Source organism: Ursus arctos, unplaced genomic scaffold (genome assembly GCF_023065955.2).
Source record: "Ursus arctos isolate Adak ecotype North America unplaced genomic scaffold, UrsArc2.0 scaffold_25, whole genome shotgun sequence".
NCBI lineage: Eukaryota > Metazoa > Chordata > Mammalia > Carnivora > Ursidae > Ursus > Ursus arctos.
In genome coordinates this window covers 42577773-42605083 of record NW_026622930.1, presented here as the reverse complement: position 1 = coordinate 42605083, position 27311 = coordinate 42577773, and the positions used below count along the sequence as shown (strand labels likewise).

General features: G+C 36.7%; 2 protein-coding genes across 7 annotated transcripts in view; one reads left to right on the top strand and one right to left on the bottom strand.

Moving 5' to 3' along the window:
• The window catches only part of WDHD1 (WD repeat and HMG-box DNA binding protein 1), a 58548-nt gene extending 34174 nt beyond the window's left edge, over nucleotides 1-24374 (top strand). For 2 of the 3 annotated variants that reach the window (XM_026480345.3, XM_044377637.3), the window contains 12 exons: nucleotides 2437-2574; nucleotides 4047-4203; nucleotides 11111-11225; nucleotides 11869-12000; nucleotides 14096-14313; nucleotides 14410-14528; nucleotides 14960-15016; nucleotides 16914-16957; nucleotides 17358-17525; nucleotides 18108-18238; nucleotides 20954-21092; nucleotides 23357-24374. In XM_026480345.3, the coding sequence (XP_026336130.3) occupies nucleotides 2437-2574; nucleotides 4047-4203; nucleotides 11111-11225; nucleotides 11869-12000; nucleotides 14096-14313; nucleotides 14410-14528; nucleotides 14960-15016; nucleotides 16914-16957; nucleotides 17358-17525; nucleotides 18108-18238; nucleotides 20954-21092; nucleotides 23357-23557 (1619 nt within the window). In that variant the 3' untranslated portion in view covers nucleotides 23558-24374. The remainder of the gene's footprint in view (nucleotides 1-2436; nucleotides 2575-4046; nucleotides 4204-11110; nucleotides 11226-11868; nucleotides 12001-14095; nucleotides 14314-14409; nucleotides 14529-14959; nucleotides 15017-16913; nucleotides 16958-17357; nucleotides 17526-18107; nucleotides 18239-20953; nucleotides 21093-23356) is intronic. The other variant, XM_026480346.4, reaches the window with a different exon arrangement.
• The window catches only part of SOCS4 (suppressor of cytokine signaling 4), a 110973-nt gene that overhangs the window by 54188 nt on the left and 29474 nt on the right, over nucleotides 1-27311 (bottom strand). Inside the window, exon 4 of one of the 4 annotated variants that reach the window (XR_008961486.1) lies at nucleotides 7606-8755. The exons of the other annotated variants lie outside the window; for them this stretch is intronic. The gene's annotated coding sequence lies outside the window, so the exon portion shown is untranslated. Of the gene's footprint in view, nucleotides 1-7605; nucleotides 8756-27311 lie in introns of those variants that run through there. 4 annotated transcript variants of the gene reach the window in all.

The window sequence follows — 27311 nt, the reverse complement described above, 5'->3', positions numbered from 1 at the left end:
TTACTTAAAAAAAAAAAAGATTACTGATAATCTTTTTATGCTTATTTTTTTGGTAATTTCATTGGGAACACTGTTTTTCTATTTTTTAAAAATTTTATTTAAATTCAAGTTAAATAGTGTAGTATTGGTTTCAGGAGTAGAATTTAGTGATTCATCACTTACATATAACCCCCAGTACTCGTCCCATCAAGTGCCCTCTTTAATACCCATCACCCATTTAACCCATCCCCTTGCCCACCTCCCCTTCCATCAACCCTCAGTTTGTTCTCTTAATTACAGAGTCTCTTACGGTTTGCCTCCCCCTCTGTTTTTACCTTATTTTATTTTTCCTTCCCTTCCCCTATGTTCATCTGTTGGGTTTCTTAAATTCCACGTGTGTGAAATCATATGATATTTATCTTTCTCTGACTGACCTATTTCGCTTAGCACAATACACTCTAGTTCCATCTTTCTCTCTTTTTTTAAATTTTAATTCCAGCATAGTTAAAATACAGTGTTATATTAGTTCCAGGTGTACAATATAATGATTCAGCGATTCCATTCATCACCCAGTGCTCACCACAACAGGTGCACTCCTTAATCCCCATCACCTATTTTACCCATCCGCCACCCAGCACTTTCCTTTCTTGGATTCTGTGGCATCACTCCAGATGTTTTTCTTACTGATAACTCCTTCAGCTATTCTTCTGGCTGGTCCTCCTATATCAGCCTCTTAGCTGGAGTGCTCCAGGACTCTGTCACAGCCCTTCTTCTCTAGTACCCTCTCTAGATGAGGAGCTTTCAGTCTTTTGACTGTTGTCCCTAATAAGAAGTATGTTCTACATTGCTATCCTGTACATATCTGCAAATGTAACAAATAAAAGGCTCATGGACAACATTTACTCTTTAATTTCAGTTTTCTGTAAAGATCTTATTTATATATTTATTTATTTATTTGACACAGACAGAGAGAGAGAGAGAGCACAGCAGGGGGAGCAGCAGGCAGAGGGAGAGGAGAAGCAGGCTCCCCGCTGAGCAAGGAGCCTGATGCAGGGCTGGATCCCAGGACCTTGGGATCCTGACCTGAGTTGAAGGCAGACACTTAACCAACTTAGCCACGCAGGCGCCCCTAATTTCAGTTTTCTTTAAATACTGTTTGCAACTTTGAATTGATTTTATAACTCAGCTCAAAAATTCAGTTTGAGAAATTACCCTGGGATATCTCCTCAAGGCCTGTGGCTTTAAATACATCTGTGTGTCCGTGACTTATATCTCCTTGTATCTACAGACTTACGTATCCAGTGGCCACTTGAAATCTCTGTACAATTTTGATACACATTTCAAACTTAACTTGGTCATAATAAAACCTTTGGGTTTTTGTTTTTGTTTTTTACCTTCCACCTTGCCTTTTACTTAGTTTTCCCCATCTGAGTAAATGGCATACTATTAACCCAGCCACTCAGGGCAGAAATGAATCATGAATTCTTCTCTTTCCCTCGCCGCCCCCCCCACATCAGCCCTATCAGTGAAGTCATATCACCATGTCAGTTCTATTGAGTAAAACATTCCAAACCGTGTTTTCATCTCCTCCACTAAAACCCCAGTCCAACCCAGATGTCTTCTCTTGGACCAGTAGCCCTGTAACTGGCTTGTTAGCTTCAATCCTTGCCTTCCACAGTCCATTCTCCATATAACAGCCTGAATGATCTTTTAAAAACAAATCAGAATACATCTCTCTTCTGCTCAAATTCCTCTGATGACTTCCCATTGCTTTAGAATAAAAATCAAACTTTTTATCACAGCTAGCAAGGTTCTACGTGATCTGACCTTTGCCTGCCTCTTCAACTTCATCTCTTGCCACTTTTTCTTATTATTTTCTTATTATTCATTCTAGCCATGCTAGCTTCTTTGTGTTCTTCAAATTTACCAAGCTTGTTCCCATTTTAGGACCTTTTCATTAGCTGATTCTTCTGTTTACTCTATTACAGCTCTTTCCACTAACCAACTTACAATTTACATCTCAACTAAATTTCACTTTCTCAAAGAGGCCACCTCTGACTCTCCAGTCTAAAGTAACCACTCAGTCTGACACTCTATCACATTATTATTTTAATTCTTTGATAACACTTTGCATTTTTTTTTCTTTTTCAAAGTTAGTCTCCTCCTACCTGAATATAAATTTCATGAGGACATGTCTTTGCCACTGTAGCCCTAGTACCTGGCACATAGTAAGCTCTTTGTAAATATTTCTTGAGTGAGTGAATTACCCCTTAATACCACTTTATATAAATAGTCCTTGTAACATAGTATTCTGCTTCTAATACCTGAATGGTACCTCAGTCAGGTGGTTTATCCATAAAAAGTAGTGCTAGTTAATATAAGAATTTATCACAAAATCAATTCACAGAAGGTACTCTGGCCTTTGATACCTCATTTCTATTTATATATTCTTACTAGGTGCAGGATTTGATGGTGATCAGTGCCTTGGAGTTCAACTGCTAGAGCTGGGGAAAAAGAAAAAACAAATTTTACATGGTGATCCTCTTCCTCTTACAAGGAAATCCTACCTAGTATGGGTTGGATTTTCAGCTGAAGGCAAGATAAACTCATTTATTTATATTAAAGACATTTTTTCAAGTAGAAATTGTTCCATTGTTTTATTCCTAATTTTTTTAAAGATAAATTGTCTATATTGTACGTTTAAATTTCTTTACTATGTTGGCAGTGGGAAACTGGAATTGTTAGGCAAGGTAGCCATTGCTTTTATGTATAAGACCTGTTCATGTGAATTTTGGTTAGAAAACATACAAAGAGTGAAATACATTTCTCTACAAGTATGCTATACATAACAAGGAGAGTGGTGAAGGTTTGGCTTTTCCAGCAGATTCTACGCAAAAAATAGGAAATTTCAGCAGCTGCACTCTCTACTACAGTAACCACATGCGGCTGTTGAGCACTTGAAATGTGGGTAATCCAGACTGAGATGTGCTATAAGTATAAAATACTCCAAATTGTGAAGGCTTAGTATAAAAAAAGAAAAATCTCAGTAGTTATTTTATGTTGATTACATGTTAAAATCATAATATTTTGGATATATTGGATTTAATAAAATATATTAAAATTAACTTCACTTTTTCCCCCTTTCTTCATGTGGCACTAAGAAATGAAAAATTACATTTGTACACTCATTTAATAGTGGCTTATGACTGATGATGATTTGAAGTGCCTTATTTTAAGGTACCTGTTAGCCCCGTTTCCTGGCTCAACTATTTCCGTTGGAGATTCATGTCCTTCAGTTATATTTTTGGAAACTCCAGTTTGTCTTTAAAAAAATCAACCATTTCTAGATGTGTTTTCTAGTGGGGTATTAATTGGTCATTTATATTCTAATAATGTGACCATTAATAATTTCCATTCATATAGCTTTATTTTTTTCCCCAGTTACTAGTCGGATCTAGACTTGAGGAGCATGCCGTTTGCAGCGTGAGAGGTGTATGAAGTCACAGATAAGGAAAGGGGTAATTAGGGAATATGCTATGTACTTCCTGAGATGAGAGCAGAGTAAGTGGGAAACAGGGATACTTACTTGTTTTTGAGGTAAAGAATTACTTATCCAGGAGTTAGGGAACACAACAGTGACAAGGCCAAGAAAGCAAGAGGAAGAAGAGTACTAAAGACGGATTTCTCTAGATCATCACTGTGTATCAGGTTCTGGTCATTTTTCCAAGTCTCTCTTAACTAGTGAAACTTCAGATTCAGGTTTAACTTTTTTTACTGAAATTGGCTTTTAAAAATACTGCTATATTCCAGCAGGTGGCATAGTTCTCACTGAAACAGCTTTTTCTCTGGGGCAAATTTTAGTCCTATCACACGCAATTTTTTTTCTTTTTTCAGTTAGATCTTACTCTGTGTAGTTAATGAAGTTTTGTGGGAAATGATCTTTAATTATTCACCTTTTTGCTTTTGAATTGACAGTTGAATCATTGGTATGCATTTTTGAAATAGGATTTATTTCACAAATATGTAGCCATTTCTCCATGTGGTTTTTTTTTCCAATTGGTGTGTAGGTACCCCCTGTTATGTGGATTCAGAAGGCATTGTTCGAATGCTTAACAGAGGGCTTGGTAATACATGGACTCCCGTATGTAACACAAGAGAGCACTGCAAAGGAAAATCTGATCACTATTGGGTGGTTGGTATCCATGAAAATCCCCAGCAACTGAGGTAAGCTATTAGGAAGTGCTTAGTTGATTCTTTCTAAAAACTTCTTTGAAATTTTTTGTTTTGTATTCTTTAAAGGTATTTTTAAAAATTTTTGTCTTTCACCTTAGTTCGTTTATTTGCTTTCCATATTCACTAGCTTAGAAATATGTTTATATTCATTTTGGTTTTCAACTGATTGCTCGACTTAGAACTTACTGAACAAAATAGAAATTAAGTTTATTGGTGTGACTTTTCAGCCAGACAGGGAAGGGAGTACTGGCTAAAGGTGGCATTTCATCTTTTATTACAGCCTTTTATTTTAAACTGTGATTTAGAATTGAATAAGTTAGTGGCTTTTTGAGATTTTTAAAAGGCTCAATAATTGTAACCAGGGAGAGGGCTAATAGAAATTTAGTAGTTGACTGCAAGTGTAAAATTCTCAATCTGTATAGTCTCTATTCAATATTAAATATTTTCCTCTTTTTTGACACCTGATATCTTCTTGGTCTAAACAACTGGCAGTGACATTGTGTAGGTACTTGGTGAACAAAGAGGTCTCTGCTTTCATGGAGCTTACAGACTGGGGAGACAGATAACAGAAATAAGTAAATGTTAATTACTACTTGGGATAAGTGCTGTAAATTAATCTGAGCAGACCCATGATGAAAATAACAAAAGGGCACATTCTAGGTAGCATGGTCATATAGGATTCTTTTTTTTTTTTTTAAGATTTTATTTATTTGACAGAGACACAGCGAGAGAGGGAACACAAGCAGAGGGAGAGGGAGAAGCAGGCTTCCTGCTGAGCAGGGAGCCCGACGTGGGGCTCGAACCCAGGACCCTGGGATCATGACCCGAGCCGAAGGCAGACAGTTAACAACTAAGCCACCCAGGCGCCCTGGTCACATAGGACTCTTAATAGAGATAGTATTAAAATGAGACCCATGGCCAAGGAGTCTGTTAGGCAGAAATTGAGTGAAAACTGATCCATGCAGAATAGACAGCATATATAAAGGTGCTCAGGTCAGAAAGAGTTAGGTTTGTTTAAAGAGTTGAAAGAATGTAAACGTGGCTAGCATACAAGAAGTGAAGGTTGATGGGAGGCATAAGTCCATGATGATATCAGAAAGTGAGACACAGGCTGCATTATAGACCATATAGAGAAGTTAGTATTTCATTTGAAGTTGTATCATGAAGCCATTTTACATTTTTATCTGGGGAATGATGTAATCTGATTTATACTATAAAAAGAAAATGGATTGGCAGAAGTAAGACTGAAAGTAGGGAGCCCAGTTTTCAATCGGGATTTATCCTGCTTTCTGAGGATGTTTGGAGATGTGGGTAGTATTTTGAGCGGTCAGAATGACTAGGGGTTACTGTAGCATTTAGAGAGCTGTGGCCAGGGCTGTCGAACATCTTACAGCGTGCAGGATGGTCCTGCTCAGCTACAGGTTGTCCTTCCCCAAGTTGCTATCAGTGCCTCCATTGAGAAACATTGAGGAAGATTTTGCAGTCATCCAGCTGAGCTATAAGGATGGCTGGAACTAGTGTGGGGGCAGTAGAAATTAAGGAAACTAGATTTGAGATAGAAACCGTAGCATTTTCTGATAGATGCGGGGTTGGGAGTAATAGAGAAACCTCAATAATGACACCTGTGTCTCCAATTAAAGCAACTAGATGGATAGTCGTACCATTTACAGAAATAAAGAGATGAAAATGAATTTTCTCTTGGGTGTGTTAAGTTTGAAATGCCTGAAGAATATCCAAATGGAGATATCAAGAAGGTATTGTAATACATGATTGTAAGATATAAATTTGGGAATCACCAGAGTATAGAAGGTATTTAAACTCATACTAATAAATGAGACCACTTCGAAGAAAGAAACAAAAAAGGTCACAGAATCCACCTCTTTAAAAATTCCAACATTTAAAGATCCAATATTGGGAGACAGAGCTTTTGAATGAGGAAAAGGAATATTAGCTAAGCAAATAAGAGAAAAATCACTTGAAGAGGGTCATATCACAGAAGCTATAAGTAGAGACTATTTCAAGAAAGGCAGTAGTTAGAAAAGAAAATAAAAATGGCTCTTAAATATATGAAAAGATGATTGATATCAAGACAAGAAAAATACAAATCAAATCTAAAAAGAATTCTCTTTTTACTTATCAAATGAGGACAATCTGAAAATTTGATAACACTCTTAGTTGGTGAGGCTGGGGGGAAATAATCAAGCTTATAATTGCTGATAGGAATATAGATTGGTTACAGTCCCTATGGAAGGCAATTTGTCAAGAACTATCAGAATTAGAAATGCACGTGCTCTTTTATCTGCCTTAGGATTTGTCCTGCAGTTATACTAGTACTTGCTGTTTGAAGTGTGATCCATGGACCAGCAGCATCAGCATCACCAGGGAGATTATTAGAAATGCCAGATCTCGGGGCACCTGGGTGGTTCCGTTGGTTAAGCGTCTGCTTTCAGCTCAGATCATGATCCCAGGGTCCTGGGATCGAGCTCTTTGTCAGCTCCCCCACCATACTCTCTTGTACACATATGCATGTGCTTTCTCTCTTTCAAGTAAATACAATCCTTTTTTTTTTTTTTTTTTAAGATTTTATTTATTTATGTGACAGAGAGACAGCCAGCGAGAGAGGGAACACAGCAGGGGGAGTGGGAGAGGAAGAAGCAGGCTCACAGCGGAGGAGCCCGATGTGGGACTTGATCCTGGTACGCCGGGATCACGCCCTGAGCCGAAGGCAGATGCTTTAACGACTGTGCTACCCAGGCGCCCCATGTGCTACCCAGGTGCCCCCAAATAAATACAATCTTTAAAAAAAGAAAAGGAAGGGAGGAAAGAGAGAGAGAGAGAGAAAGAAAAAAGAAAAGAAAAGAAAAGAGAAATGCCAAATCTCAGGCATCACTTCAGACCTGAATCAGAACCTGCATTTTAACAAGATTTTCAGGTGATTTGTGTGCACATTAAAGTTTAGGGAGTACTGCTGCTAGCACATGTGGGAATGATACATATAAAAGATATCCTACATTGTAGGATAGTTGATATTAGCAAAAGATTGGAACCCTAAATTTCCATTAGTAGAAGAACAGGTAATGTTATGTACAAGGGTACACTAGTATACTATGTACATTTTTTAAAAGGTGAAACACATTTATGTGATAAGGCATGTGTATCAGAATATATAAAGAACTCGGGGCGCCTGGGTGGCTCAGTCGTTAAGCATCTGCCTTCGGCTCAGGGCGTGGTCCTGGCGTTCTGGGATCGAGCCCCACATCAGGCTCCTCCCCTGGGAGTCTGCTTCTTCCGCTCCCACTCCCCCTGCTTGTGTTCCCTCTCTCGCTGGCTGTCTCTCTGTCAAATAAATAAATAAAATCTTTAAAAAAAAAAAAAGTATATAAAGAACTCTTATAACTCAAAAAAAGATAAAATTAAAAAATAGGCAAAGTATTTGAGTAGACATTTCTCAAAAGAAAACACAGATGGCCTATAATGCATGAAAAGATATTCATTAGTTATTAAGGAAATGCAAATCAAAACCACAGAGATACCACTTCATACCCACTAGGATGGTTATTAACCAAAAGATGGACAATAACTAGTGCTCGTGAGCTGGTGGAGAAATTGGAACCCTAAACAGAGCTAGGTGGGGATATAAACTGGTACAGTTTGGCATTTCCTCAAACGGTTAAACATAGAGTTAGCATATGACTTCTCTGTTCAACTCTTAGGGATATAAATAAAAGAATTAAAAACATGTCATTTGAGTCCATACAAAACATCTGCCTTTAATTGTGAATATGAATAATTACTAATCTGTAGAAGCTATCACTCCTACCTCCATTTGAAACGCACTTCAGTCTAGCAAAAACTGTCCTTAGTGTTTCCTCTGAAGATTTTATTTCATGTCACTACTGGTTAGTATATAACTGAGTTCACTGATTTTGTGTGCTATAATCTAGTTTGCTCTCTACAAACATCACCCTTCCTTCCTTTTCTCTTTAGTTTTTAAAAGCTCGTAAGGGTTACTTAACATGCTTGAAAACAGATTCTTTTTTTGAGTTTTGTTTGTTTAAAAAGCATTTGTTACAGTACTGATTATATGTTCCATCCTACATAAAGGTAAATAAGGCCAGCGGCCTGGAAGAGTTGGCTGGTACAATCATTATCTACTCCTGAGTAAGTGCTCTACACAAGTTGTGAACCAAGTCTCCTCCACGCAGCCCAGAACACAAAGCAAAACTCATTGCCTGGGGGAAGCTTAGTCTGGACATTGGCCCCAATTTTCTCTAATCTGATAGTTTTTCAACTCTTCCTTTAATAAGAGAACAAGTTTTATTATTTATTTGAAAAGGAATTGAAGTAATTTTGTCTTCTTAGTAAACCGTAGTTTATTTTTTCCATTTTCTCCTCCAAATGGTTTAGCCACACAGTTTCCAGGAAGTTCATTCATTGTAGGCAAAACCCACCAAATTAGCAGTCAAATGAGTTTGTTTTTCCTCCTCTTCCATGAAAGGGGTATTTAATGGAGAACAGGTCTTTCTACTTCAAATCTTTAAAGCTAATAGGATAAGAAATGTGAATTAGTACTCTGCTTTGATGTAAATGTGGCTTTAAAAAACTATTAATAAAATCCTAATTTTTCTTTGTGATAATTGCTTACTGTAACTAAGTCAATAAAGTATTTGAGCTATAAAATGTTTTTAAACAAGACAGTATAAGTCTTTTAATAGAAAAAATAAATGTTAAGGCAATTAAAATTACTCCCAATGTTCCTTCTGATTTTGTTAATATACATATGTATATTACATATGTATATGTATATACATACATACGTATATATATAATTAGACTTGTTCCTTTTTGAATGCACTTTTTCATTTTGCATGACTAATAAACCACTGCCTTTTGTGAATGACAGAATTTCTACAAGAGATTTTTTCAAGTATTCACACTGCTACCTCATATTGTGTGGTGACAACCACTGATTTATATGAAATCATAAAAGGGGAAGAAGAAGAAATGAGATTATATGTTCAAAAATACTGGAACTCTAAAAACATGTTTGTATTTTTATTGTATGGTCACAAAAAGAGGAAGGTGTATTCAAATCTTACAAGAAAGGGGAGACCTATGTGGTTCGAAAAAGATTCCTGAGTATTGCCACTTATTTAATTTTTAACTACTCTAATGGGCATTTGATAATATTAGAAGACATTTATGAAAAAAAAATTTACACCTGAGGATCTGATTTCTACTTAGTATTTCCCTTTAGGAAAGTCATGACTAAAAGGCTGTACTATAAATTAAATGGGTGGTTATTAATAAGCATTGAACATTGTACTGAATTTTTTAAAAAATTTTTTATTATGTTAGTCACCATACAGTACATCATTAGTTTTTTGATGTAGTGTTCCATGATTCATTGTTTGCGTATAACACCCAGTGTTTCATGCAATACGTGCCCTCCTTAATACCCATCACTGGGCTAGCCCATCCCCCTGCTCCCCTTCCCTCTGAAACCCTAAGTTTCTTTCCCAGAGTCCATGGTCTCTCGTGGTTCATTCCCCCTTCTTTTTACCCCCCTTCATTCTTCCCTTCCTTCTCCTACCTATCTCCCTGCTATTCCTTATGTTCCACAAATGAGCGAAACCATATGATAATTGTCTTTTTCTGCTTGACTTATTTCACTTAGCATAATCTCCTCCAGTCCCGTCCATGTTGCTGCAAATGTTGGGTAATCGTTCTTTCTGATGGCTGAGTAGTATTCCATTTTATATATGGACCACATCTTCTTTATCCATTCATCTGTTGAAGGGCATCTCAGCTCCTTGCACAGTTTAGCTATTGTAGACAATGCTGCTATGAACATTGGGGTGCATATGGCCCTTCTCTACATCTGTATCTTTGGGGTAAATACCCAGTAGTGCAATTGCTGGGTCATAGGGTAGCTCAATTTTTAACTTTTTGAGGGACCTCCACACTGTTTTCCAAAGTGGCTGTACCAACTTGCATTCCCACCAACAGTGTAAGAGGGATCCCCTTTCTCCACATCCTCTCCAACATTTGTTGTTTCCTGCCTTGTCAATTTTTGCCATTCTAACTGGCTGTACTGTATTTTTAAATGACTAGAGAAATCAGAGAAGTTGCCCAAGGTACTTACAGTGTGTAAGCATGGTTTTCCAGTGGTTTTCTTATAAATAATTTGGAGTACATAAGTTAAAAGGGTATTCTATGTGCATGTATCATTCTGTGATGAATGCTTTTTAATTAATAAATTGCATTAGTATTCATACCGATGGGCATCTTTAAATACCTTACATATTCTAATCAGAAAAGGTTTAGACAAAGTTCTTGCCCACTGAGCTATTTATTACCACATAAGGCAACCATTGATTTAGCAGAGCCAGGTATATAGTATAACCAGGTATATGTTGGATTTTCTGCTTCACTTCTACCAATATCTAGTAATAGACACTTATCTGTATTGGACATATCACCATCTTTTTCTCTTGACACTTTTTACCAGCAGTACCAGTATTCCCAAACTGATAAATAAAAGTGAAATGCTTCATCAGCATTTCATCTTGGGTGATCTGTTTTAGAACATGGATTCCTTGACAACTATTTATGGCACAGCTGCCATATTTTAAAAGTAGACAGTTTGCTAAGGAAAAACTGATGTGAGGAGGGATTGTTGAAATTCTTGAAATGCATGGGGAGGGATAGTTTTTATACCTAATCAGGTGTGAAGTTAAAAAAAAAGAATAATTTGTTGTATATTATTAAGCCAGCTATTGGAATATTACTATTCCAAGTTATTGAATTTTGGAAATCTTATATTTTAACAGTTTTTATGATTTGGAGGGGAAGTTTTTGTGGTGAGATTTTTTTTTTTTTTTTTTTTTACTGACAGGTGCATTCCTTGCAAAGGTTCTCGGTTTCCTCCCACCCTTCCACGCCCTGCGGTAGCTATATTATCCTTTAAGCTTCCTTATTGTCAGATTGCAACAGAGAAAGGACAAATGGAGGTATGTAGAAATCTTACCTTGACACTCTGAATTCGATAATATAATAACTATGATGTAGACATTTTAAAAATGTCTCTGATGACCAGTGTTGAATACTCATTACTTTATAATTAAATAAATAGTGGTAGCAGCAGGGGAGGATGACTGCTTATGGTCACCAGGGTACCCGATTGCCGTCACTGGAATTTTGCCTGTGAGGTAAGTGGGTATGAACATCAGGGTAAGGCTCTCACTCTGAGTTGAGTGAGTGCCTGAGAGGGTGGGCTTCCGTAAATATTGTGTCTTAGGCCAGGCTTGCCTCACTGTAGTCCTAGCCCTGTGCCATCAAAAGTCATTTGAAATCTTACATTTAGTTACTCTAAACAGGAAGTAAACCAGCCTCTTAAAAAATAGTTTACCAAGTTCTCTGAGCATTACCTATGATAGCTAAGAAACTGTTTCAAATGCTATATTTCCTTTTTTTAAGGACAGAAGATGAAGTTAAGCTTTGATATCATATTAAAATTTGAATTACAAAATAAACTATAGAAAGAGTATTTCAAGAATTATTTTATTCAAAATCTGTTATCTTAAGATAAATATTTAACACTTGCCTGGTATTAAGCTGCTAGTTTTCTCTAAGCAGCTTTTTCCACTTTTCTAGGAACAATTTTGGCGTTCCGTCATGTTTCACAATCACCTTGAGTATTTAGCTAAAAATGGTTATGAGTATGAAGAAAGCAGTAAAAATCAAGCAATAAAAGAACAACAGGAGCTTTTAATGAAAATGCTTGCGGTAAGTAAAATAAATATGCTGGAAAAATTAAAGTTACACTTTTCTATAGATTGGATTTCTTAAAAGTATATGAATAGAACCAAGTTCCAGAACCTCGGTATCTTTTTTTTTTAATTTTTAAAAATTTTAATTCTAGTATCATTTACAGTGTTTCAAGTGTACAATACAGCGATTAAACAATTCTCTGCCTTACTCCGTTCTGTTTCCCAGTTGATGTTGCAGTTAAAATATTTTAAAAAATAAGTAAAATATTTAAGATATTACCTTGTAACTAAGATCATAGGCAGATGTGTGTACTTTTAACCTCCTTCACCTATTTCACCCATCTCTCTACTGACATCTCGTGTGGTAACATCAGTTCTCTATAGTTAAGAGTCTCGGTTTTTTGTCTCTTTTTCCTTTGTTTGTTTTGTTTCTTAAATTATACATATGAGTGAAATCATATGGTATTTGTCTTTCTCTGACTGATTTCACTTAGCATAATACACTCTAGATCCATAATGTTGTTGCAAAAGGCGGTATTCACTGTTGTCACCACTATGCAACACTGCCTTGAGTTTAGTATTAAAGAAATTTAATTAGCTTACTGTAGACTAAGTTTTGTTCCTTTTATAAAATGTCATTTGTGATCTAGGAACTAGTAACGTTTTTACTTTCCACAGCACATGTAAGAAAATCTGTTTGGTTTATTTACCATGTAGCGTTAGAGGAGCTTTTCCTCTCGAACAGTGTTTCTCAGCAGGGTGTCAGCTTGAGGACTGGTCAGTTCTTGGGTTACCATTCCTGTCCTGTCTGGCAAATGCTGGAAGTTTAGCCTGGTTACTGTGAGAACCATACTACTTTTCATTTCCAAATGCCCCCTAAGACAGAGTACTACCCTGATTAAGAAGTACTATTTATAGATTAGTGATAGAAAACTTGAAAAGGACATGCAGGCAACTGTCTAAAGCTCCTGTGCTGACGCACTGGTTGTGGGATGTCTTAAGTAACGAAATAATCCTTCTACTCTCTGAGTTAGAAAACCCTTAGTAGTCTTCCTTACATTGTACTTGAGTTGCCTCACTTTGAGTTGTCAAGATTCATACCAAAAGAAAAGTAGTCAAGTGTTTTCTAAGGTGTTAAATGAATGCTCTTTGTTTTGTATTGTTACGTATAAAAAACAGAGCAAGAAAAAGGAAGTTGTTAATTTGGAAGTTATATAACTATTTCTGGTAGTTGGAGATCACAGACAATCACACTTAAAAATGAATGGATAAATCTGCTTCCCCCCACCCAAACTCACTTAGTGGCATTTGTGTACCAATTCTGGGCAAAGTAATAACAAATAAATCATTTATAATCTATTCCTTCATTGAACTTGCTGCCCTATTCGGCAAGGGTGGGGTGAGGGTATGTGGGCAGTGAAATAAGTTTAAGAAAACCACATTTGAATTTTAAAGGAATATCTTACTTCCCTTGCAATTAATAACTTGAAACCATAAGCCTTATTTCGTTGAATCTAAGCTACTATTGATTGTAAAATTCACCTTTATTTAAGCCTAAAAAATTGCTGCAAATTAAACTCTGACCCACCATCAATTGTGAGATGCTTCCAACTTTCAGAGATGTTAAAATATATAAAAATATGCATCTTAGAATCAACAAGATACATTATCTAGAAAGCTGTTTTCTCAGTTTTACTACTAGTATCATTCTCTTATATTTAGAAAGTTTCTCTTGGGTGTTATATGCCACTAATGAATCGTTCAACACTACATCAAAAACTAATGATAAACTATATGCTGGCTAATTGGTCATAATAATAATAATAATTTTAAAAATTAAAAAAAATAGGGGCTCCTGGGTGGCTCAGTCATTAAGTGTCTGCCTTCAGCTCAGGGCCTGATCCCAGGGTCCTGGGATCGAGCCCCACATTGTGCTCCCTGCTCTGCTGGGAGCTTGCTTCTTCCTCTCCGACTCCCCCTGCTTGTGTTCCCTCTCTCGCTGGCTGTCTCTCTCTCTGTCAAATAAATAAATAAAATCTTTAAAAAAAAATTAAAAAAATAAAAATAAGTTTCTCTTGACGTGATTTTATTTTTTTTCCATTTTGGGTTAGCTTTCTTGTAAACTGGATCGGGAATTCCGTTGTGTGGAACTAGCTGATTTAATGACTCAGAATGCTGTGAGTTTAGCCATTAAATATGCTTCTCGTTCCCGGAGATTAATATTGGCCCAAAGACTTAGTGAACTGGCTGTAGAGAAGGCAGCTGAATTGGCAGCACCCCAGATGGAAGAAGAGGAGGAGGAAGATTTCAGAAAAGATCTGAATGCTGGGTAAGAAATATTCAGTTGCTTGAATTTTTCTTTACTGTTCTGAATATTAAATTGGTCTTTGCATAGCTCTTTATTGAATAATATATTGTCTTTTAGTTACAATAATACTGCTACAGAGTGGAGCCAGCCGAGGCTCAGAAACCAAGTTGAAGAAGATGCAGAAGACACTGGAGAAGCTGATGATAAAGAAGAAAAACCAGAATTACATAAGCATGGCAAGATACTTTTTTTTTTTTAAGATTTATTCATTTATTTGAGAGAGAGCGCATGCACGCATGTGAGTGTGGGGAGGGGCAGAGGGGGAGAGAGAGGGAGAGAAGCAGACTGCCCGCTGAGCGAGGAGCCAGATGGGTCTTGATCTCACAACCCAGATTATGGGTCTTGATCTCACAACCAAAATTATGACCCGAGCTGAAATCAAGAGTTGGATGCTTAACCAATGGAGCCACCCAAGCACCCCATAAGATATATTTTTAAGGCAATTTAAAGATGAGAAATGTCATATTCTGTGGCTTTCCCCATTTTACTTAGCTGAAGAAAATTGAATACCTGTGCTTTGTCAGGACATCTTTGCTGATTGTTGATTATAGAGAGTAACTTTATCTCCCCATTTGCATTGTATTGTTTTATCTTAATTATTTTATAGGACAGAATCCATTTTCCAAAAGTGCAAATTCCTCTGATGTGCCAGCCATTAAGTCAGGTAAGAAATATTTGTGATTTTGTAATATCAAGAAAGTTGTGCAAGTAGTCTTTAAAGTGATATATCTATTCAAATACACCCCTTACCCCCACCCCCACCTCCATCCCTCTGCCCTTGGTTTGTTTTTATCGGAAATATTATTTATGAAACTGCTAATTTTACAAATATGTATTAAGTGCCTATTATGTGTCAGGTATTTGACTAGGTGGGAGATACAGAGGTCAAGCAGACATGCTTGGTTGATTCCTGCATAAATCTTACATAGTACCAGCTGACTTTTTAAACCATGTATATATATTCCTTTGATTTTAAAAAATTACCTGTAAACACATGTACAGGGTATTATAAGAGCATATAACAGTGCGCTGTAATCTAGTCAGTGGTAAGGGATTGGTTGGGATCCCAGGGGAGGCCTCATGGAATGTTTAAAGCAGAGACCTGCAGGATGAGTAAGAGTCAGCTAGGCTAAGGTGGGTGAAAGCAGAAGCAAGAAAAAGGTATATGACTTAAGGAACAGCATTTGTAAGGACTGTAAGAGTGGTGCGAAGAGCACAGAGGCAGAGAAGAATGCTGAGCAGAGCTCGGTGGGCAGGAGGTAAATCATGCAGATCCATGTAGGCCATAGTAAGGATTTGGATCTTTATTCTGAGGTTGCTGGGAGGCTGTTGTAGGTTTCAGGCAGAGGTATAGCGTGCACACTGGCAGAGGAGAAATGTACATCGGGTGGTGGTGACTAATGGGAGAAAGAAGGAGAAGAATTGGTGAAGTGTTTCTGAAGAAAATGTAGAGAGGATGGAAGTTCAGGGTGTGAAGAATGACTCAAGTTTCCTGGCTTGAATATTTGAACAAATGAAGATACCATTTACTGAATTAGAAAACACTAGGGAAGCTCAGGTTTAGATAGGATGATGAACTCCTGTTGAATATTTGGGTTGGGAACTCAGGAAAGTAGTCTGGGAGGGAGATAAAAAGTGAAAGTTGTTGGCATAACCAGAGCAATTTAAATCATGGGCATGGTGAGTGAGCCCTGGAGGAGGCTACAGAGTGAGAAGAAAGTGAGCGTAGGGGCCAGAGAATCCCTAACATTTAAACATTAGGCAGAGGAGGAAGCATCAAAAGAGAATGAGGTAAGAGAGGAAGGAGATAGGAATCTATCTCAGAAGTCAAAGGGAAGTCAAAGTCTCAAGAAGAAAGGAACACTCAGCTATATAGAAAACTGTTGAGGGGGTCAAATAAGATGATGACTGAAAACTACCCACCAGATTTGGCCACATGGAGTTTATTGGGTCCTTAGCAAGACCAGATTCTGTAGTGTAGTGGGGCTGGAAGCCATATTATTTTGGATGTTGGAATGTATGAACAGTGAGGAACTGGAAATAGCTATGTAGACAGCTCTCGAATTTGGCTGTATAGGGAAGGGAATTAAAAATGGTGGCTGGAGGGAATGTGGGTTTGAGAGGGTTTGTTTCTGTTTGTTCAAGTTGGGAAACTTGAGTAGCCAATAAAGAGGGAAAAGATGGTGTACATCCAAAGATGGTGTAGCCATTGATAGGATAAGTTTCTTGACAAAGCAGGAAGGGATGGGATTTAGAGCACAAGTAGAGGAATTATTAACCTTAGCTAAAACAAGGCACCATTCTTCCATGGTAATAGGAGAAAAGGATAGATCTATACATATTGGGTTGGTATATTTCATAGTGACAAGCCGGGGTAGTTCCCATTTAATAGCTTTTATTTTGGCTTGGAAATAGGTAGGAGGTCATATATAGTTGTTAAGAGTTTTTAAGTTGCAAAGTACATTTGTTTTTGTATAATACAGATTAAAATATTCCATCTGTTATTGCAGAAGTCTTCTATGTTTTACCACTATTAAGTGAGGGTTTCTTTCTTATGAAAGGTGCAGTTACCTCTAGCAACCAAGGACGAGTAAACCCCTTCAAGGTAAACTCTTTCCAGTGATATTTAAAATGTATTTCAATACATTTCTATGCAGAAATATTTCCAAACCACCAGATGACACTCCCCAGACTTGGAGGCATTAAAGACTAAGCAGATCTTTATGAAAACAAATGAAAGCAGCACTAGTTCACACTTGGGCTAAGAGTTGTATGTTCTCCTTACCTTCTAAATACCGATGGTTTTGAAAGATATTCCCTCTTTTCCTTGGGGATATAGTATATTTAATATGTGTATCAGTCTTAATTTGTATTGTACAAAATGTATTCAATTCCAAATGTGAGACCACAATATAGACCTAACAGATATTTTAAGGAACAGTGGATCTCTTGGGATTTTTTTTTCTTCTTTAAACATAAAATGCTAATAGTAGTTTGCTCATTAGGTATCAGCCAATTCCAAAGAGCCAGCGACTTCAGTGAATTCAGCACGTTCAAGTAATATTTTAGACAATATGAATAAATCATCCAAGAAATCTGCACTTAATCGAGCTACAAATAATGAAAAGTCCCCAGTTATAAAGCCTCTAGTTCCAAAGCCAAAGTCTAAGCAGGTACTGTTTCAACTACCCACATCAGCAATAAGCGGCACATGATCTGTTTGTTTTGTTCACTCTTTCAGCTATGGGACAGGAGGCTCCAGTTGTTTATTATTGTCGAGTGAGGGCAGTGGTTCTCAAATCTGATTTTGCTTCAGAATCACATTTTGAAATACACACACACACACACAGAAAAACTCAGGGCCCAGGGACTCAAGCATCTATCTGGTTTTTAAAAAAATTTCCCAGATGATTCTTATGCATATCTTTGTTTAATGCGGATGCTGTAGTACCTGGCCCCAGTCTTGTTCTGTATTCTGATTTTGTCCTCTAGTTTCATCCTAGATTTGGTATTTCACCCCAGATTTGTCATTAGTACAGTAATCTTTTATCTTTTCCATTTCATATAATAAAATTCAGCATTTAGAAAATGTGGAATTTGTAGTTTTTTGGGGTTTTGTGTCTATAGTCATGTTGATGTTCAGCTGAGAACCTCAGGACTTCTTATGTTGGTGTAAGAATTCTAAATATATTTTGCACATGTAGTGTGTAAAATCGTACTGTCTGTTGCAGTATTCATTATGTTTGTTTTTACAGGCATCTGCAGCATCCTATTTCCAGAAAAGAACTTCCCAAACTGATAAGACTGAGGATGTGAAGGAAGAACATCCTAAAAATTCATCATCTGAAACACCAGCTATGTGTCCTCAAAACACTGAAAACCAAAGGTCAGTACATAGACAAATTTATTATTTTTAAGATGTAATATCCTGATAAAAGGCATACAGAAACAGCAATACAAAATTATTCAACTTTCTTGTTCATAATTACAAATAACACATTGGCACTGGTAGTGGGCATTCTGATCACATAACTTTAAGGAAAGGAAGCCATAAATATTGATTAATGTGTATTTATATTACTTACTAAGGTATGCCCTGATAAATTATATGTGTTTTACATTGTACATATTTTATAATTCTTTTTTTGTTTATCTTAAAATAGATGTAGTTACATGGGAGAAACAGTGAAAAGTGTGATAAAGAGTAAATATCTTTCCTGTCCATCCACTTTCCCTCTTTACAGTCACTACAACAGATTTCTTACATAACCCTCCAGAATTATATTTATATTCTTATATTCACTTATGTTCACTTATATTTATCTGTTTTTTATCTTTACAGAAGAGGTAGCATACACATTATTCTGTACCTTGCTTTTTTTCACTTAGCAGCTTTTGTAGACCATCTTATAGTACTATATAAAGAATTTCTTTAATCTTTTCACATCCACCTAATGGATATGCCATAATTTATTCAGTTCTCTACTGGTGGACAGAGGGTGATTGCTGGTCTTTTACTAGTACAAATAGTACTGCAGTGAATAACGTTATATGAATGTCATTTCTCACATATGCATATAGCTATAAGATGGATTCCTGTATGGTTCAAGTTAATGTGCATTTGTAATTCCAATATATATTGGAATGATGTTGTATCATTTTCTATACCTCCTGCAATATGAGAGTTCCTGTTTGCCTGTATCCTATTTGTCTGCCAATGCGATATGTTACCACATTTCTTGAGCTCTCTCTCTCTTTTTTTTTAAAGATTTTATGTATTTAATTGAGAGAGCTCAGGCACGAGCAGGGGGAGGGGCAGAGGGAGAGGGAGAAGCAGGGAGCTCGACATAGGGCTCAGTCCCAAGACCCCTGAGATCATGACCTGACCCAAAGGCAAACGCTTAACTGACTGAGCCACCCAGGTGCCCCTAAAGGTTTTATTTTTAAGTAATCTCTGTACCCAACGTAGGGCTCAAACTCATGACCCCAAGATCAAGCGTTGCATGCTCTACCATCTGAGCCAGCCAGACGCCCCTCATGTTGACCAATTTAATTTGAGGGGTAGCTATGGTTTTTATTTTTCCCATTTTGTCCCACATTCAAATTAGATATTAAATAGTGAAGATTTTATTTAAGAAGATTCCATTTTTTTAATTATCAACTGGCTATACGGAAAACTTACTTATATGAAATCTCATTAAAGAATTATCACTGCTTATCCAAATATTTTGTCACAAATGTTGATATACTAAATCAGAAGAGAAATGTTCAATTTTGTTTTTCTCTTGAACACCAGCTGTTTAGGGGCAGGGAGATTGCATGCTATTAGCTAGACTTGTCCCAAGTTTGATTAAAATGAGTATTTATTAATTTCTAGAAATTTAAGAACCTTTGTTTAGTGTTGCTATTTGTTTTGATTTCTTCTATTATTTTTCTGAAAGTAGAATTATAATAAGATTACTTGAAATTTGTGTATTTCCAGAAATCGGGGCAAGTAGTTCTAGCCATACTAGTAGTATTTTTTTAATAGCTTGTTTTTCTAAAAATTAGAAAGTTTGGGCAAAATCCCACAATTGCTCCTAAAGGTAATTCTTCCCTTCTAATCTTTTTTTAGTAAAATTAAGATGTTATATTTAATGAGATTTGTATTAGAGATGCAATGTTATATCCTGTGCTTTTGTTTCCACTTAAAATTTTATCATAAACATTTTTCCCTGGTATTTTTGCCTCTGATTTTTGCTGTGTCCTTAAATTTGTTATTCAGGATCCATTTGGTTACAGAGTAGTGAGGGGCAGTAGTGTAGCTGGTGTGTTAAGCATGGGATCACTGGAGTCAAACTGCCAAATTGTTAAATCCCAGGTCTGATTTCTGCTATCTGTGTAATCTGGAATAAATTATTTTACACTTCTGAGCCTCAATTTCCTCATCTATGAAACAGAGATAGTAATTGTACCTACCTCATAGGATGAAATGAGGTAATACATGGCGTCTAGAACAATGCCTAGCAGATAGTAAGTGCTCAGTAAATATTAAACCTTTGTGACCTAAAGACAATTTGTGTCAGAAGTAAAGTCTAATAAAATTGACAAGTGTGCTGTGTTTATGCTTTACATAATAATTACCCAAGAAAGGACCCACACTCCCAGGTCAGCTATGAGAGCAAGGATGAAAGGATGGATAAGGGTCTTGAGAGAAATAAAAATTTCAAATAGCTGGTTTGGGAAATGGAAAAAGAACCCACCAAGGATACTTGGAAAAATTTTACTGGCCCATAGGGTCTGAGTGGAATTGGAGACCTTGAGGTGTCAGTATTCTAAAAAGAGCTGAAAGTGTGGACTTCATGGTTGCTCCACTTGGAAAATACAAATGTAAGTAAATCTTTGAATTGACCTTACATGGGATTTTTCAGTTCATTATTGCCGTGGTCTCCAGGCAGTTTTAAGTAATATGTAGTATGAACATTAACAAGTGTAATTAATTGTATCTCTCTTACTTTATATAGGTATGCAAAGACTAATGGTTAATTACTAACCTGAAAAATCATAAGGCACTTTGAACTGGATCTTAAGTATAAAATTTTTTCACATATTACTATTTTAGGCCAAAGACTGGGTTCCAGATGTGGCTGGAAGAAAACAGAAGTAGTATTTTGTCTGACAATCCTGACTTTTCAGATGAAGCAGACATCATAAAAGAAGGAATGATTCGATTTAGAGTACTGTCAGCTGAAGAAAGGAAGGTAAGGATAATTTTGCTGAGATTGAGATCTTAGTAAATTCCTAGGTTTTAAAAATTCTTACAGAAAATGCCTTTTTTTGTTTTTTGAAATTGCAGATATTCTGGTAAACTCTTGGTAGAGAGGAAATTAACTAACTGAAATGTCAGCTTTGACCATATGGATGTGTATTAGTTAGTGCTGATGGTTAAATTTTGGGTAGATATACTGTTTATGTCTGTATAGAAGTTCCTACATAATATAAGCTGGGAGGATACCCCAAGAAAAAGTACATTACTTCTAAATCAAAAGCAAACTAAATTTATAAGTAAAAATGAAATTAATTCACATGTTTGGACTTTAGGATTCTTGTAATTTAAGCAGAATTTTTTTAAATGCTATAATATACTTCCACATTGAATACAAAGTGAGGGTACTGGGCTGCCTGGCTGGCTCAGTCAGTACAGCATGTGACTCTTGATCTCGGGGTTGTGAGTTTAAGCCCCACCGTGGGTGTAGAGCTTACTCTAAAAAAACAAAAACAAAACCCAAAATGAGAATACTGCTTTTGGGAGGAAAAGATGGTGTTCTGTTATATCCTTTCACTCAGAAATTAGGACAGGTGGCTGGTACCTATTGCTCCTCATGTAATTTCTGCCGTGTGAGGGAGGTCTAGGAACAGCTTTCTGGTGCAAGGAGAAGGAATGTGTGGCATATCAGTTAAGCCTCAGATTTCACTTCCTAGGGATGACAGTATGCAGCATGGGCACCTGGTGAAATAGATACTTGCCTTGATAAACTGGGTGTTAAGAGTAAAGATATTATAAAATGAGGAAGCTAGAAACTGGTTTAACCACCTCTAGCCTCATTAGAATTTCACTGGCAACTTCGTGCTTCTCATTTTTTATAAGAATTTATAAGAGCATAAAAATGCTGAAGAATTAGATAAAATGGCATCTGAATGGTCTTGTGCAGCAGAAGAGGAAGAGGCTTCGTAAAAGTTGTGACTGTGTTTTTGAATACTTAAAAATGTAATCAGTATTGTTAAGGTAAAACTTAAACATTTTCTTAAATCCAGTCTGTTAATGTGAGAAATTCTGCAGCTCCAAAGGGTTCCTTTTCTACAGTAAAGAAATGGGAAAGTAAACAAAGGAAGAAGGAGGAACTATTACATGTTAAAATAGATTGAAGAGACAGATGGAGGGGCACCTGGGTGGCTCAGTCGGTTAAGCATCCAACTCTTGATCTCTGCTCAGGTCTTGATCTCAGAGTTGTGAGTTCAGGCCCCACATTGGGCTCCATGCTTGGTATGGAGCCTACTTAAAAAAATCAATCAATCAATCAATAAGAGACAGATGGAAATGATTGAACTTTGTAAGATTCTTGCTTAGTGAATAGAAGCCAGTCCTAAAAGAATATCTGAAACGTCATTCCTGAAATGACAAAGTGATAGGGATGAAGAACAGAGTATGGATTACCAGAAATTGGGGCCTGGGTGAGAAGTGTAGTTTTTGGGGCAACATGAGGGATCCTTGTAGTGATGGAACTGTTTTTTATCTTGAACGTGGAATTTACATTGGAATTAAATATAAAAACACACATGGGAGGGGCGCCTGGGTGGCGCAGTCCTTAAGCGTCTGCCTTCGGCTCAGGGCGTGATCCCGGTGTTATGGGATCGAGCCCCACATCAGGCTCCTCCGCTATGAGCCTGCTTCTTCCTCTCCCACTCCCCCTGCTTGTGTTCCCTCTCTCGCTGGCTGTCTCTGTCAAATAAATAAAATCTTAAAAAACAAAACAAAACAAAAAACACACATGGGAGTAGAGAAAAAAATGGAAGGATTGTATTGATGTTAGTACCCTGGTTGTGATATTCCATTAGTTTTGCAAGATGCTACAATTGGGGGAACTGGGAAACTGGTACATGAGATCCTTCTGTATTATTTCCCACAACTGCATGTGAATAATCTTAAAAAGTTTCATTTTTTAAAAAGTACCTGTAGTTATAGTATTTTGCACTTAATATGGTTAAATACAGCAGAGTTTAGGTTGAAATATTAGAGGTACAGTGTAAATTTTTTAACATGCTCTGCAATTAAGTAATAAGAGATTTGTTAACAATGAGAACCCCTAATGATTAGCTTAACAATTCAAGTGCTAATTATGCCGTTTTTTTTTTAAATACTGCTTTTTATATACAGGATTGTTACCTGGAAAAGTAAGGCAATCATTTCCTTCCTGTTTCTTTGTTATTGCCTAAAAATCTTTTCTCCTCCCATATTTTTACAAAGGCATGGACTTCCAAGGCCAAAGGAGGGACTACAAGTGATGGAACTGAAGCAAAGAAGCGAAAACATGGGATCGATGAAAGTCATGAAACTGAAAATGAGAAAGAAAAAGCAAAGGAGAATCTGAATTTGCCTAAAAAGCAAAAACCTTTAGATCTTTCTACCAATCAGAAACTGTCAGCTTTTGCATTTAAGCAGGAATAGAGTTAAAGAAAGTAGGTAATGGATTTTTTACTCATCATCGATGAAACTGGACTTAAAAAAACCTTTAGAAAACTCATTATATATTTTTAGGGGCGCCTGGGTGGCACAGCGGTTAAGCGTCTGCCTTCGGCTCAGGGCGTGATCCCGACGTTATGGGATCGAGCCCCACATCGGGCTCCTCTGCTATGAGCCTGCTTCTTCCTCTCCCGCTCCCCCTGCTTGTGTTCCCTCTCTCGCTGGCTGTCTCTATCTCTGTCGAATAAATAAATAAAATCTTTAAAAAGAAAAAAAAAGAAAACTCATTATATATTTTTAAAAGAGTTTAGGGACAACTGTTTGTCTTTATAAGATAATGTAGTAATTATATTGGTGTAGGTAACAGGGCATGTGTAAAAACCATCACTCTGCAGTTGCTCTGTCCCCAAATGGAAGTATATTCAGAAACATTGTGATTAGTCACTGACTTGAAGCCACTGGCATGTCCCAGTGGAAGCCAGTTTGATTTTGCTTCTTACCTTCAAAATCATCAAAGCCAAGGTCTCCAAAACTCTGAGCACTGAAGTACCTTCAAGCGGTTTCCTCATTTGGTTTATGTCATGTACTGAGAAGAACTACAGAAGTTTGTCATCATAGACTCTTCTGCGTTTGTTACCTTAGACTTCACTGGACTAGGTTTTTAATATGGACCTCAAACATGTAATAATTTTGTAGATGAGATTTTTTCTTTTGTTTGTTTCACTAATTTCTTCATATATGACTTTCAATTATCTTTGTATTGCCTGGTTTTTAAAAAATAAATGACTTTCACATTTCCATATTTAGCTTGCCGTGGTCTTAACATTGTATTTCCATGAATCGAAAATATTTCTAGAAAATATAGTTTATATTTATTGCCATAATTTCCACCACCACCCCCATCCTGCTACACATCATACACATGGGTAAGAAGATTGAGGATACTGCTTTGATAGTATTTCAGCCCAGGGCATAATGTGTTCCTGGTAAGATACTCTAGTTATCATCATCAGCAGTACTTTCCTGAGCAGGTCTTTGAAGCCTTGATAAGTGAGTAAAGAGTTAGGGAAAGTGTTTAACTCCTCTTTAATTTTGAACAAACAAGATTTAATTATTTCATACATTTTTGGTTATTATTCTAAGCAGAATTTAATACAAATGCAGCCACTTAATGAAAGTAGAGTACACAGGGGTGGGGATGGAGGGGGATTGTAGGAAAATAAAATCAGGTGGCTCAGAATTGAGGATGGCTTTGTATGTTGGAAGGAACATAATATGTTGAAAATTCAGATGTATAGAAGCCAAAGATATTCCTTATCATGATGACTAAGGTTAGGAAAGAATACATTTCTGATTTTTTAATTAGTAGCTGGTATAGAGAGACATTATAGTGCAGTGATTAGGAGCACAGATTTCAAAGCCAAACAACCTGGGTCTGAAGACTCACTGTAGTACCTACCAGCTGAATAAACCTTGGACAAGTTTGTAGCCTTTGACCATTCATCTGTAAAATGGGTATACTAATAGTACTACTTTAGGGTTATGAGAATTAAATGAGATAAAAGCACTTAGTTCCTAGTACACAGTGATGTTTTATATAAATGTCAGCTATTATTAGTTACGCTATTGGCTATTTCATGTTGCTTCATTATTTGGTTTCATTCTGAATACTGTATGAATTTTTATTTCAAGAACCTGAGATAAATGTTTATTTATAGGGGCGCCTGGGTGGCTCAGTGGTTAAGTGTCTGCCTTTGGCTCGGTTATGATCCCGGGGTTGTGGGATTGAGCCCTGTATCGGGCTCCCTGCTCGGCGGGAAACCTGTTTCTCCCTCCCCCACTCCCCCTGTTTGTGTTCCCTCTCTCTCTCTCTCAAATAAATAAATAAAATCTTTAAAAAAAAAAAAAGTTTATAATACTTTTGAAAACATGTTTGTAGACATGCATTTTTTTATTTCCTCAATTTATTGTACATAGGATATAATCCTTCAGTGTTATATTACAGTTCCATAGGAACCTGATAATACTAAGGATTTGCAAAAAAAGTGGTTTTAATCCCTTAGTTTTATTTGGTTGAAGGAACATTTTTGTATTGACTTGGTTTAAATTATGAATCCAAACTTGGAAACCGAGAAACATTATCTTTATTCCTTTGCTTTATAAGATTAAACCTTAAAAAGAAATTTTTTCAGAGAATTGGGACTTAAGGTGGGAAAATGAAAATGGAAATGAATGAATATACTAACCACCATCATGATATCAATAATATTGCCTATTCTGAGCTGCTTATGGGCTGTGGAATATAATGATTTGCTTAATTTCATTCTCCAGTAGTAAAAACTTCTCAGAGAGGTTATTTTAATACTCTGTATTCATGAAAAGAGCATCCTCTGATTATTCCAGAGAGCAAGTGAGTGAGCAGTGGGTTATGCCTGCCAACTCTGGGGGCTGTGGTAATCTACAGCCTATCTTATCAGTGCAGCACCCTGTGGTTTGCCACTGTCATTAACATGGAACAGATCCCCGTAGACAAAAGGATGGGAGCCATCCATGTAGAAAGTATCTTAATCAGTGACTGGTTGTCTTATGGGTCTTTTTTGTTTTCCAACTGCTTTATTATAGAAGTGTGTAATTTTTCCTCAGGTTTTTATTTTGAAAATTTTCAAATCTACAGAAAATTTCAAGTAGTACACTGAACATAACATACCCTTCATCTAGTATGACTTACTGTTGACATTTTGCAATATATGCTTATAGATAGGGTTTTTGCCAAGCCATTTGAAATGTGCATTGTGACATTTCACCCCTCAGTGCCTCGACATGTGTCCCCTAAGAACAAAGACGTTCTTCTACGTAACCACAATATCATTATTATACCAAAGAAATTTAACAGAAGAATATTATTGCCTAAGATGCATTTCATATTAAAATTTCCCCCAAAGTATCCTTTAGCCTTCCCCCTGCTACTCAGTCTAGGATCAATCAAGAATCCTGCCTTGAAAAAAAAATTTTTTTTTAAATCCTGCATTGTGTTTATTTAGAAGTACATACATTTTTTTTTTTTTTTTTTTTTTTTTTTTTTTTTTGCTCAGGTATAGTTGACATACAATACTATTATTAGTTTCAGGTGTATAACAGTGATTCAACATATCTATACATTACAATAGAAGTACATTTTTTTTTTTAAAGATTCTATTTATTTGAGAGAACACAAGCAAGGGGAAGGGAAGAGGGAGAAGCAGACTCCCCGCTGAGCAGGGGGCCTGATGCGGGGCCGGATCCCAGGACCCTGGGATCATGACCTGAGCCAAATTCGGACATTTAACCAACTGAGCCACCCAGGGGCCCTAGAAATACATACTTTTTAATACAGGAAGAATGAGGAAGAATATCACCCCCAATCCTAATATCCAGAGATAATTACTGTTAACATTTGGTGTATGTCATTAGCTTTCTTCTGTGCATGTGTTTATTCTTTCACATAGATGTGCTGTCCAAATTCATGGTCCCAAATGGTGTAAAACACACACACACACACACACACACACACACACACCAACCCAAAATCCAAAAGAAAACAAAACAACTCAAGCCTAAAATTTAAAGTGCCACCTTTGCTGGTAATGGTCGTGTTGTTGATCCCAATTTCTGTCTTCTCTGGAGCTGTATCATAAAGGGCAAAAACTGATGGAATTGAAAATAAACATAATGGAATCGGAAAGCCAAAAGTTGGTTTTTT